General features: G+C 44.3%; 1 protein-coding gene across 4 annotated transcripts; it reads left to right on the forward strand.

Annotated features, from left to right (window-relative positions):
• Positions 1-19: 19 nt before the first annotated feature.
• On the forward strand, positions 20-14245 carry hspbap1 (hspb associated protein 1). Of its 4 annotated transcripts, none has more exons than XM_062534384.1 (8): positions 20-97; positions 542-736; positions 1849-2033; positions 4141-4277; positions 5791-5962; positions 9623-9706; positions 10260-10370; positions 12536-14245. In XM_062534384.1, the coding sequence occupies exons 2-8, from the start codon at positions 553-555 to the stop codon at positions 13097-13099; spliced, it is 1437 nt and encodes a 478-aa protein (XP_062390368.1). In that variant the 5' UTR covers positions 20-97; positions 542-552; the 3' UTR covers positions 13100-14245. The 4 variants fall into 4 exon arrangements, with proteins under 4 accessions (XP_062390368.1, XP_062390367.1, XP_062390369.1 ...); XM_062534383.1 differs by having other exon boundaries at positions 97-183; XM_062534382.1 differs by lacking the exon at positions 20-97 and adding an exon at positions 133-411.
• The last annotated feature ends 22 nt before the right edge of the window (positions 14246-14267 follow it).

Consider the following 14267-nt stretch of genomic DNA (forward strand, 5'->3'; position numbering starts at 1 on the left):
TCGTTAATAGGATACAGGGGTTTGAAGCGACAGGGAGCCAAAATGGCGTCTAATGCCAAGCATCCCATTTCCTCTTAAAAAAAGAAGTAAAGCTCACGTGAGTTTTGTTTACTAGGCGATGGAACGCCGTGTTCACTTTAGTTTCGTGAGATCGAACCCACATCCACACACGTGCTTAGAAATGTGAGCAGGGGGTCAGGTTTCACCTTCAACTTCGGTTGCTCATGTTCTGGAAGGGGCCGTCCGCACTCGCTTGGGATTTTGGGGTGTCCATGTTTAGCTTGTGAACTATCGACTTTCTCCTCTTGGTTCAGATACAATAGGCTACAGTGAAACAGTAACAATTTAACTTTTCGGGAGTCTGTTCGTTCCATAGACCTAAAATGCTCGTTCCGTGAACCATTCATGAAGGTAGACATTGTTTGCGTAAGGGATGTCACTATAATTTAGCCTAGCCTACTATCCGAATGAATGAGACTTGCTGTGTGTTTTTTTTTTTTTTTTTTTTTAAATAGTCTCATCAGATAATCTCTTTGAACAGGTTTGTTTGACATGGCCAGGAAACATTTTACCCCTGAGGAAGCGCGGAGTGTAGTAGAGCGCCTCAAGGAACCTGCTGTGTTCCACAATATGACCACAGACTGGCCAGCGTTGCATTGGACAGCACAGCATCTTTCTCAGTGTATGGGGAGAGAGTCAGTGGTGTTTCGTGTCGGAAAGAGGAAGACACACAAAAGTAAGCCCCCCTCCCACACACACACAGCGAAGTCACATGAAGAGTAATAAAAGGTGTAATGAGGTCTATAGGCCTACAGTCAGTGATTGCATGAAATGTTAGCCTACTGGTTGTAAAACCCACACAGAACTTTTTGATTGTAAAAAGAGGTTTAGCAGTCATTCATTGTAGGACCATGGAAGTGTCTCAGCTCAACACAATATGATTAAAGACTGTGATGCACAGTGATGTGCCATACAAGCGTTTGAGTGAAAAATTGCAACCCATCTCCTATGAGATGTAGACCTGTGCATGGCAGACCCCTTGAGCAGATTCATGTCGGACAGCCATCATCAGTCAAACTGTGAGGGTTTGAAGTAAATCCTGTATTGCCTCCTCTCCTGCTCATCCCAAGAGTTCTCAGATATTCTCCTCAGATCTTTGAGATTCACTTGTTCTGTCCTCGTGGGAACCATTGGGCTGACAAGAATGGAAGAGTGGAATGGGAACTAGTTCAGTGGACAACACATTCTTTTTAGATGGGACAACTACATGTGAATAAACCATGTGTGCAGAATGTGTATGTCTCTGTAATCAACTGAGAGAGAGAGAGTGTAATGTCTCTGTAGCCTAACCAACTGAGAGAGAGGCTCAGGGTTTTGGGGTCTCGTTCGGTTGTTTTACAATAGCTTCAGAAAGACACGGGCAGAACAGAAATGGGCTAAGAACTCCCTCTGGTTGGATGTTCATTTGTCTGTAATTTAAACCAATTACATTCATTTGTCCATAATTTAAACCAGCCCAGTGCTCAGTTAAAGAGAGAGATGGTATTGAAATATACTCAGGGAAGTTTGGTAGATACTAGTACATGATAAAGTGTAAGTAGATTTGAAATATACTATTATTGAATAATTGGATGTATGCAATAGTCTCATTGAGGCTATGCTAAACTAAATAAATTTAGATCTGAATGACTTAGTTAGGAGGAATCACTGAAGTATTCCTATTCTTGAATTAATTCTTAAATGTATGATCATTTTCTGAGATTGGAGTGCCTGGATGACTGTGTTTTGTCCCTTCTCTCATACCTCATTGTCATGTTTTTTCTTATGTGTTTTCCATGATTTCTGTAGCACCCCTTTTTGAAACCCAGTGTGAATATGTGGAGGCAACCCTTGGAGAGTTCCTGTCCTGGTCTGCTGGAGAGAGTGGCCCTTCAATTGGGTCATTCTCTGAGTATCCCCTCTCTGACTTCTGGGCCTATGCGGACTACAAGTATATTGCCAAGCTTTTCCACCACAAAGAAGCCATGTTTGAGGTGACTATTTCTAAGCAGCTTTCTCACCTGGGGTTCTCTCTCTCCCTCTAGACTCATGTCACGTTATTCAAATTGTACAAAGCACTCACATCATTCTTCTTGTGACTTGTTACCCAGAGTTGTGTAATGTCCTTGGTACATATACCTTTAGATATTTTTTCCTCACTAGACAAACCTATGAAATTATTTAAGCAATAAGCACCAAGAGGCCGTGGTTTATGCTGTATATTAGAACACCTAAGGGGCGTTGTTTAAACCCCCTTAGCTGTTAATTAGTACCATTAATAGAATATTGCTTGAATAGATTCTACACCGGGCTACGCTGGACGTGCAGCTGTATATGGGGAGTGCCTGCTGTAACAGTATGCTGCCTTCCACTATCATCAAGTGGTGTGACAGTGGTGTGTTTGTAGCCTGGTAGGAAATCAGACCCTGGAATCTTTCAGATTAAGGGTCTGGCCATGAATAATGACTCGAGGGGCGGCACCAAGCATGCATTTGAAAATCTCACTGCACACAATTGGATAACACTTCGACCAATGTTTACTCTGACTGATTCTGATTCTGGATTCTGGCAATTCTGGCAACATTATACCGCTGTCGGCATCAGTTTAGCTTGCTCACTCCTTTTTTGGTTAGCACAGATTCCTGAGGTAGGAAGTAACGTGCATCATCGCTCATTGCCAGAGTATCTTGCGGACACAATTCAAATTGTGCTCTCGCGAGAACTCTGGATTTCCAGGGTAGTGTGTTAGCACCGTGGACATAAAAAAAAAGATTACTTCAATTATTTTGGCTCCGCATACGGTCCACTTCAGTTGCGCTTCCTGTGCAGTACGGTACCGTGTAGTACTCAATGTGGGATCCTAGATCTAGCACATTGGAATTATGTGAAGCGTGATAACATCACACTCTGATGCAGCCATGAATTCAAACAGTCCCTTCATCCAGTATCCTCAGTCATTTACACATGATGTGTCACTGAATATTCCCACTGACCAAAATCCACTTTTGACCTTTTTGTCGCACTTTTTGAAATGTTTTGAAGGTCTTAAATGGTCAAAGACCATGGAGAAGTTTTTTTTTTTTATGTTTGATTCCCTCTTGATCTGTCATTTTTCCTCGTCATGTTTGTTCCTGACTACATGCCAGTATTCTATGCTAAACTGAAAGTCACAAATTTTACTTTGTGAACTGTCTCCAGACTTCATGAAACAATCAGTATATGACACAGCCCCCCTGGTGATCATCAGCACAGCACCAGAGGCATTTCACCATCAGTACATTTCTTGATGTATTAGTCAGGTGCTTCAAAATGATTTTCGCCTTAGGAATTTGCCCCGAAAGTTCTGCTAAATGATTTTGCCATTATTTCTCGGAATGACAGCACATTTCTGCGGCATTTGTGTAGGCCCATCTTTTTGTTTCATTTTCCCTGATTCCTTTTGAATGTTCAGTTGGACCTTGGGGCATCTCCGACAGCCAGATACGGGAATAATTTTTGAAAGATGAATGGGGCCATTTAAAGTTGTTGAGAGCCAAGAAGTGCATAGTCTGTCATTCACAGTTGCTTGCTAATGGTAATGGTCTCATTACACAGGTTATGGGGCAGCATCTTATACCTATTTTGTTCTCCAGGGCTCCTCATTTGTAATTGTGACAGAGGGCTGATTGACAGCACAAATGAGTCTGACACAGTGCAGTGAAAGTGGTTGTTCATGGTGTATTTGGAGCCTGCAATCAAACAGTTATAGAACTCCTAAGGTGAAGATGATAAAATGCAAAGACTTTCAGTCACTGTGTTGGCTGGTCAATTGGCTGTTTTATTGTGGCACTGTCTGGTGATGAGTGTAAGAGGCAATTTACAGAATTCAATATATTGTAGTGTTGTCAAGTCTGTTGTTAGACGTTACAATATAAGATGCATGCTAAAATGACTTCTCAGAGTGCAATTTTACATTTTCTTTGAATTTGAAGGAGACTCTGTCTCTCTGATGACATAAAACCAATGAGGTGTGCAATTTGATTGTGTTCGAAACCCTTAACCGTTACTAACCAAGCTTTTTGGAAGTGCCGCACCACATAACCTCGGTTTGTGTTTTGACAGGAGGTGGTGTGGTCTGATTTCGGGTACCCGGGTCGCAATGGCGCGGCCAGCACGCTATGGGTCGGCGCAGAGGGAGCCAACACGCCCTGCCACCTAGACACGTACGGGTTTAATCTGGTGCTCCAAGTGCAGGGCAGGTAAGAGATCTGCCTCACCACTTCCATGTCTTCCTTCCCCACACATTAATATCGGGCACACCATCTCACTTCAAGGGTAATGCATCAACTAATGGTTTCTGCAGGCCTGTAATGAACCTCTAATCGTTATATTTTAATACAAGACCTTGGAATTGTATGAGTGAATGGCCTTATTTTTAATTTAATTTCAATATATAAGTTTATGAAATTAAAATTGGTTCACGGCAATATAAATCTTTTTTTTTTTGTCTTTTCTGAAAATTGTTATCATCACTCATCATGTTTTTTTAAAATACAATTCCACCAGCTACCTCCTATTTTTCTAGTTCACACAATAATTCATATTTATGAATTGGGGTTAAAGAGGAAGTGAAAGTTTATTTCAGGTGACTTGCCCCTATCGGAAATGTTCAACATTTTTGTCGCTTTGTCCATTAACTTTGTGAAGTAACAGCAGCCCTCGTAGAGACTATTTGAAATGCTTTTTTTCAGGATGCATTAAGCAACCACTGATATAAAGGAGAGCCAGGACATGAGAATGGCGTGTGATGAGGATAACAGGGGCCATCTGCCAACAGAAATAGGCTTTGGCAAAATGGACCCAGGCAATGCCATTTAAAAGACGGGCGAAATCCTGTTTTCTTCGTGTCTTTTCATGCTCTTTCCGTGGAAACGGGTGCGAGAGATGAGTAGCGCTGATCCATCCATCCAGCCTTTGTGGTGAAAGTAATTTCTCGCTAGCCCGTGTACGGCTGAGCAGGGCCCGGGAGAGAGATAGCAGGGACGGGTCCATTGAGCAGAGTGACTGGGTCTCCATTGTCGGGCAAAGAGTGCATGACAAAAGCGGAGCACCTCAAAACCCAATCTCATCATCAGGCCATCCCCTCTCGTCAGAATGGGCCTCGCCGCTTGTTTCCGTAATGGGGTGCTGAAACTTTTCCGTGTCGCACTGACCCGGATACAATGCGGGGCCGCCGGACGCGGAGGATTGGATTTGGTCTGGAATTTCCGCGTGGGAAAGCTGATGGGTGTTGAATGTTGAATGACGCCACTGTGGAGAGCTCTCTCTCGGTGGCACTGACAAGTTTGTGTTGGGTGCAGGTGCTGCACGGACCACATCTTCCAAAGTTATGCTTCACAAGTTGTGCTCCAGAGTTTCTCTGAGGTGATGATTGCCAACTCAGAAAGTAGCAGTCCTGACGTGTGTGTTATTTACCCAATCACGTAACCAGCGGAATTATAACCACTGCTGCAAGGTTAACAATTTCACATGATGGATTCTTAAAACCTTGGGTTGAGATGCAATGTATAATTTTAGACTCTCCGCCCCAGCTGATTTGACACACCGTCTGCATGCACTAACTGCTACATTGTCTTTCCAAAGCCAGTAGATGTATTTTCCTTGTCAGTTACCTTCACAGCCTGTGTTTGTAGATGTTAAATATGCCCTCATCATTAATATGTGTTTGCTTGAATAAATGTCAGTTGTTTGTGATTTGCCTCGTCTGCGCAGGAAACGCTGGCACCTCTTTCCCCCCGAAGACAGCAGCTTCATGTACCCTACACGCATTCCCTACGAGGAGTCCAGCATCTTCAGCCAGGTCAACGTGCCGCAGCCTGACCTGGACAGGTTCCCTGCCTTCAGAAGGGCCAGAGCCCACGTGGTCACTCTGGAGCCCGGACAGGTGAGGTCAATAGGTGCTCGACGTGTTGCGTTCAAAGACGCATCGGCGGTTGTGTCGTGAGAGTGGTCCCAGCATAGAAGCGGTAAACTCGTTTATGTTATACTTTAAACAGACAGGCCAAGTTCACAGGTCACAGTTTGCATTTTAGATTTGCTTGTCAAAGAAGACGTGATGGGGAACATATTAACTGGTCTTGACCTGACATGACTTCCTGTTCCTTTTCACTAGAGAGGTTGCGGCGTGCGTGCGTGACAGTATATTGTCCTCTGTAAGGCCCTCTCGGTGATGCAAGCATAAAATGCAAACATATGCAAGCGCACAGCTAAATCGACTTTTTTCCGCATCTCCAAACAGCATCGGTTCAAAGAGCCGACAAGGAGTCAAACCCCCTGACTGCTGATTTAAATTAAACTGTGGTGCTCTGGTATTCCAAAACACTATTAGTATTCAGTACTGGTGGAACAATACATCCGCTTCAATCACGAGCTAGCACTCTCAATAATGTATAACATACAGTATCTTAAAATAGTTTGACAGCAGGGATGCATAATGCATGAGGCTGTGAAGCATGCATTAAAGTTGATTGTGTCATCACACTGGCTCAGGTAAGTCTGGGCAGAGAGAGCCGGGGAAATGAATTCTGGGTAAGGACATTCGGAATCCACAGCGGTCCGGGCCCCCCTCTACTGCGCTGAGCCATTCAGCTGGACTGAGCCTGTGACTGGCCGGCTGCGCAGGCAATGGGCTCTATTCTGTCGGTGGGCCAGACGTATAGAGCGGACGCGTCCCATTCAGGTCATCAGATCGTTTGTATGTACCAGTGTACTCTAATCAGAACTCTTGTTCAACGTTTTTTTTTTTGGACACTCCCAGCATGTTTTTTTTCCCACCTTATTATTTCCTTTTTCATTTTCCACAGTGAACTTTTGCACTTTCCATAGTTCTGTACTCCGATCAATACATATGTATGAACTATGCAGTGAAAGAAGTATTCATTATTTAAGCATTAACCCTCTGAAATCCTGAGGCGAATTTTGAATTTTCCTCTCCTAGGTTTCTTCGTGCAGCTTACCTGGATACAACTCCTAACAATTAGAAATTGAGTTGAACTTGACATTTGCATTTTCATTACCACAAAATGAAACAGTCTTTTAGAAGAAGAAGAAGACGTTTCAGAAGAATAGATGCTAGGAATGAAAACAGAGAAATAGCTTTCATTTTGGTACCACTCCATGTGCCCCTCATGTCTGCCGGAGTCCTTGGGAAAACAGTGAAACATCCAATTAGCTATATACTTCTGTTTTTCTTTATTTTTTTTTATTTCATCACGTTAATCTTCAAAGACATCACAGTTAGGTCTGCACCATCTGGCCTAAGTTTTGTCTTTGTGTCTTGAATGGTAAACAACTTAAAATTACCCCATCTTTACTTTGTGGTGTTTTGGACATAACGCAAAGACAGTGGCGTTTTGTATCAGCCCTGTTTTGACAGGTGCTAAATCACTAAATCACTAAACCCTCTTTGTGTCATTGCCGTAAAAAATCCCGAAGATCACAGCCATAATTATGTGCTCTGATTGCATTCTGCAGAGAACTTCACAGAGATTCTTTGACAAGATCACCCAATTTGACTTGTGATGAGATGAAGTCCCTTCTGAGAGGCTCTTTGATCAGCACTACAAAAGTATAAAGGATGATGATACACTGGGCAACATTTTAGGCATTGTGGAACAAGATTCCTGCTATCAAAGTCCAACCAAATGACGTAACGGACATCCAGTAAAAGTAATGAATGTTTTGGCAATGGCAGACACTCCGTAATGGCCTGAAATATGCTTAGGCCATGTTTCGTTGTTATGGTGCCCAGTCACAGTGAACAAAACATGACTCAACCTTAAGACATAGCCCCAGGCTTTAGCTATATACTGGTAATGGTTTCGGCCTATGTTTAGTGTAAGAACAGAAGAGGTATTGGAGGATTCCTTGTTTCAGTCTTGTATATCGTCTTGTATCTTTTTTTGAGTACCTGTCCCGAGACAAACAGCACACCAGTCTTTTCTGTAATTAAAACTGCGGTGTGTGTGTGTGTGTGTGTGTGTGTGTGTGTGTGTGTGTGTGTGTGTGTGTGTGTGTGTGTGTGTGTGTGTGTGTGTGTGTGCGCGCGCAGTTTGGGCAGGGTAAAAGAGCTGTGCTGGACTTTGCTGCCCGTTTGATCCTGACGTGGTTGTCGAAGGCCCGGGTGAGCGGTCTCCATTGTCTTGCGTGTCAGGAACTTGGAGCCGAGGCAAAGTGCTGTCTCACCGCGTCGCCCTCCTTTAGATTCGTACGACGCAGCAGTCCTCACCTCCTTTGCTTTTTTCCCTCTCTTCTCCCTTTCTTTCCTTCTCCCTTTTGCTCTCTTTGAGTTTGGAGGTGGTAGTGGCAAGGCAATTAGTGGCCGTCGTCCCCCGCCACTGCTCTCCCCCCAGGAGCTCGTCTTTCTGCATACAGATGAGACTCGGGGGCCTGTCCTCAAAAGGCAGCTTTGACGTGGCTCTCAAAGGGCTGCAAACACATGCGAACACATGCACGCACGCGTGCACGCACACACACACACACACGCAGACACACACACACACACGCAGACACACACACATACAGAGACACACACACAGACAGACACATGCACACTCACACACACTCACACACACTCACACACAGTGGAATGGCCAGTTTGTCAAAGGGGTGTGTGTTTGCCTTTGATGACTCCATTTCACAAACAGTTGTCCAACGCCTGTGCATTGATGTTTACGAATTGTGTCTGTGCCAATTAGGACCAAATGTTCTGGCCTTTGTGGCACAAAGCTAAAGACGTCAATTAGAGGATGCATTTTGGACATGTCTTAATAGTTTATGTAATGTCTAGACTGTGTCCTAGACCAGAGGTTGTTGGCCCTTGAGCGTATTGAAAGAAGCCTCTTACAAAGCAGTGTAATATGTTACTAGACAAAGAAATGGCCATGGCCGGTAAATATATGAATTCATGTTTACATTGTGGACTAGTTACGTCATATGTTATCATTATGTTGTGCTCCCCCCAAGAGTGAAGTGTTTCTAAGACGGTCATCTGGCTGTCTTAAGGCAGAGCAGCTTGACTGGCTGGGCCCTTTAGGTATTGATAGATGTGCCTGAAGCAATCTAAAGAGTGGTGCGGCCGCGGCCTGTCCCACCACCGTCAGCACGCAGGCTCGGAATGGATGGAGGCGGCCGTACAGCCGGCCGGTCGATACCGTCCCCTCCATTTGATCAGCGTTTGCAGGTGATTGGGTTTGTCAGCCTGGTGGATGAGGCCCTGTGAGGTGGGCAACGCTGCCCTCTAGTGGTCGAATGCTAGCAGGAGTCTGTTGTTTCAACTTTGCCATTGGCGGGCTTTTTCAGTGGCTTTGTGCTTGTTTTGGACAAATGCAATTGCATGTCCCATTTTGATTGCTATGCTTCTGCAGTGGCGTCTGATGAATTGGAGGTGGTAGCCAATGTGTTTGAGTCTGTAGCTGCATTTTCAATATTTGCCCTGTAGGTTGAAAACATCATTTAAAGCCTAGTTCAAACAGTTTGACCTCTATTTTTGACCCCTACATTTGACCTTTGACCTTTGACCTCTGACCTCTGCTGTGTTGCCCAGGTGTTGCTGGTTCCCCGTCACTGGTGGCACTTCGTGGAGTCCGTGGACTCCGTCACCGTCAGCATCAACTCCTGGATTGAGCTGGTGAGTCTCTTATCTATCTCTGTGTACATCTGCTATCCTCTGAGCCTGCCCTACACACACACACACACACACACACACACACACACACACACACACACACACACACACTCTGAGTCTGATAAAACCGTCACCCACCACGTGGCACATGGCAGCATCACAGACCTACAGATACGGGTTTCTTTCCTTTTTCCCCCCCCTGTTCTTGTATTGACTGACGGCGGCGTGTCAGAGCGCTAGATAACACATGTCAGACTGACATCCCCCGCCAAAGGGAAAAGATGGAAGTGCACTCCAGGTGATGAAGCAGCCGGGGTCAGGAAACTTTTCTCTCTTCCTCTCTCCGGGGTGAGTGGTGGTAAGAAGGGAAGAGAGAGAGTGTGTGTGCGTGAGGAGGGGGGGGGGGGGGAAGTCAGCCCAAAGACAGCCATTGTTATTCTCCCCCTGTGCTCGTAAACACGCCGTATGAAAGAGCTTTTGTCGAGAGGGGGTCGGGCACGGAGAGTGCCGCCATCGCTAATGTTCCTCTCTCCTCGCTTTTCTTCGCCACTGGCAGGAGGAGGACGACGAGGCGCGAGTGGGGGAGGCTCTCACCAAGACGCTGGTGTGCGCGCTCAAGACTACCCCCAGCCACGGCAACAATGACGACTGGCTCAACCCCACCGAGGTACGCCAGGTGTCTCGTCAAGAGCGGGGGGAGAAAAAGGCTTTTAGCGGTCAGACCTGTGTCTGCACCTGGGAAAAGCTTTTCGCTGGTGACTGGAAAAGCACTCATGTTGGACGAGACCTGCACTAGAATGATGATGTGGCTTTCACAGTCTTAAGAAGGCCAGCTTTCACACAAAGGCTCTTTTTGTTTGCTACTGTGGCTTTTACATTCATAATTAGGGGCTGAATGATTTGATTGATGTCAAGCTTCGGTTCAAGATTCCCTATAATATAATATTATAACTCCTCTATCACCTAATCTAAGGATGGACATGAAAATGTACAAATCACTTCCAAATATAGCTTTAAAGGGATATTCCGCCATTTTTGGAAATACGCTAATTTTCCACCTCCCCTCGAGCAAAACAATCGATATTTACCTTGTTCCCGTTCATCCAGCCATTCTGTGAGTCTGGCGATACAACTTTTAGCTTCAGCCTAGCATAGATCACTGAATCGGATTAGACCATTAGCTTCTCAGCTGCTAGCTTCATGTTTAAAAGTGACTAAGATTTCTGATAATTTTCCCATTTAAAACGTGTCTCCTCTCAAGTTAGAAAGTGCAATAAGACCAACTGAAAATGAAACCTGGCGTTTTTCTAGGCTGATTTGACATGGAACTACACTCTCATCTGGCGTAATAATCAAGGCAACTTGCAAACGTACCATAGGCGCAGTGATATCGTACGCAGCATCTGAAAATAGTCCCCATAGACATCAAGCAGTAGTAGTGCCAGTAGCTGCAAGTTGCCTTGATTATTACGCCAGATGAGAATGTAGTTCCATGTCAAATCAGCCTAGAAAAACGGCAGGGTTCATTTTCAGTTGGTCTTATTGCACTTTCTAACTTGAGAGGACACACGATTTAAATGGGAAAATTACCAGAAATATTAGTCACTTTTAAACATGAAGCTAGCAGGCGAGAAGCTAATGGTCTAATCCGATTCAATGATCTATGCTAGGCTGAAGCTAAAAGTTGTATCGCCAGACTCACAAAATGGCTGGATGAACGGGAACAAGGTAAATATCGATTGTTTTGCTCGAGGGAAGGTGGAAGATGAGCGTATTTCCACAAATGGCGGAATATCCCTTTAAGATTTAAGCTTTAAGGCCACATCTGACTAGCTAGTGTGCAGTGCATGATACCTCTGCTAGATAACCATGACTGTCACACAAGGACGACAGGAATTAAAAAAAAAAAAAAAAAAAAAACATGTGACTAATGACTATTGGGTCAGTGTTACTAGCTGGACAATGAATTGTATATTTTGTGATTTGATAATTGTATACAAATTATGATTTTGATTTGATTTTGATCAATCATTCATCCCTAATGATAACCATACATTTGTTGGCAATTTGGCCAAGAATTAGAGCAAGACTGGTAGAGATTTGGAGTCGCATCACTGGAGAAGTGGTTTTCAGCCTTGTGTTTTTCTACATTTCATTTGCGATTCATCTGAGACTCCTGTGGCATTTCATAGAGATAAACTTCATTTTCTGTGTTTGTCCTTGTTTATTTGTATCAGTATATATGAAAGGCTTGTCTAGATGCAGTGTGCTAAGCAATGTTGTAAACACATTGGAAAGATAACGCATCTGGGCAGAATTCCAGGTAAACACAAGAACAAACAGCAAACACAGTCTGTGTGGCCTTTTGGTGCCCCCCCCCCCCCCCCCCTTCACAAGCCTGACCCGTCGCCATCAAACAAACCTTTCAGAGATTGTGTTGTGATAAGGCCACTGATCTCAGATCAGATAAGGCCTGCAGAAATGTGTTCAAATTGGGTACGATAAGCAATGTGCAGCTGACTGGCAAAGTTATAATCAAGAGAGAGATGGAGATAGATGGAGGTAGATGGAGTCTGTGTGTTGAAGAGGGAGTGGGAGAGAGTGTGTGTGTGAATCTCTGTGTGTCTCAAAATGTGTTTGTGTGTGTGTGTGTGTGTGTGTGTGTGTGTGTGTGTGTGTGTATGCTCTTTGTTGTTTGTGCTCGGTGTCGTTTGTTTTTGTTTACCATTTAACACATATAAACAGGAGTTGTTTCTCAACACAAGATGTTTCAAGCATTTGGCAACCTATTCCATTGCCAAACCGCTGTGTGTGTGTGTGTTTGTGTTGCAGGATGGCGTGGCGTCTTATGATGAGAACATGCAGTACCTGAGCCTCGCTGTGCAGGCTTGCGTGGACAAGAGTCGGACCAGAGACTCCGATCCAAGCCAAGATGGCCGCCGGTCCTTAAAGCGTGACTCCAGTGGCGTGAACAAGGCAAATTCTAACCAGAAAGAAGAAAAGGACAACCCTTGTTTTTCTCCCCCATTCGGACCTCATCTAGTCCCAGTGCCCTTTGCAGGGCCAAGCCATGTAATGAAGGACGTATGTCCCAAGGACAACAGTTTGTCCAGAGACCGTAATCCTCCTCGTGCCCTCGTCTTGGACTCCCAGTCCAGAACGGCTGGATCGGCGAGAGACCCTACAGACAGAGACCTCCACAGGGGGCAGGAGGCGTCTGCGTTGTCTGAACAGCCCCAGGAACAGGGCCTCCCTCGGGCTTCTCTCTCCACAAGTGACCTGCTGGAGTGCCTGGTGCACCCGGACGTCATGGCGCTGGTGAGCCAGCTGCTGCTGGACAGGCAGCGAGAACTCACCGGCAGCGTGACCGCTAAACCGTCCCAAGGGGTCATTTGATAAGGGAACTACATGTTTTTCACAGGGTTGACAGTATGCATAGCACTGTCCTTGAAGTTCTCTAGATGACTTCATCTGCTCTATGTTAGCATGCATAGCACTATCCTTGAAGTTCTCTAGATCATCTGCTCTATGATCTTTTGTATCTTCAGCAAAACATCAAGGAATGTTACTGCTTCTTTATGTTATGATTTCAGAATGACCATTAAAATAAGTTCCAGTCGACCATTTCTACTACCAAAGCAAAATGGAGGGCAATTAGAACTTAACCAGAGAATTTCTAAAGAATCCCAGTTATTTATATAGTTATATATTATATAAAGATGTGGCAAAAAGAAAACATTACATTTTAGAATTTGAATTGCTCTCTTGAAATCAACATTTTTTAATTGGAGCTCTGACTGAGCTCTCAGATCCGGGCCTTCTCTAAATAATCCCTTGGATGATGATTCCGCATTTCACAATCAAAGCGAGCTTTTCAAAAATATCCAAGAAGTGTCTTTCATTAACAGCTCTACTGTGTATTCCAACATTATCCCTCACTGGCAGCAAGTCTTGCAACAGAAATGGACATACTGCCCCCTAGTGGCAGTGACACAAACATGTCTTCAAAACAACACTTGGCGGCCTTCAGTATGCAAGTTCATGTACGAATAGTGTCCCATAGTCATGTAAAGAAAATTCAGTGAGCTATAGTGTGTGCATGTCTGCAGGTAAAGCACATTCATCCATATTTGGCAGCATGAACGAGGTGACATTTTATATATTTCAAATTGAATGACTGCAGGATGTTTACAAAAACAGGTCTCACTATAAATAAAACATCAACATCAATCAACAAGTAGCCTGTTACTGTATCAAAGAGCAAACAACACACACCACTATGCCAAGTAGTCTGTTGTTACTGTATCAAAGATCAGACAACACATGTATGCAAAGTTCTTTAATCCTCATATTATTTACATCATTAAAACATGAACATGTGTCCCTTCTCTGATATAGTATAGAGTGTCAGTATTGGCCATATGTGGCTGTGTCTACAGAGGTCCTGAGATTTGAAATGTAGTAGGTATGTGTGTATAGTGTGCAAGACTTTTGTCATTTACATTTATTTGCTACATTAAACCTACTGTCCTCACAGAAACTCAGTACAGAGGTTCATCATTTT

This window comes from Sardina pilchardus, chromosome 4 (genome assembly GCF_963854185.1).
Source record: "Sardina pilchardus chromosome 4, fSarPil1.1, whole genome shotgun sequence".
In the NCBI taxonomy this organism is placed as follows: Eukaryota; Metazoa; Chordata; class Actinopteri; order Clupeiformes; family Clupeidae; genus Sardina; species Sardina pilchardus.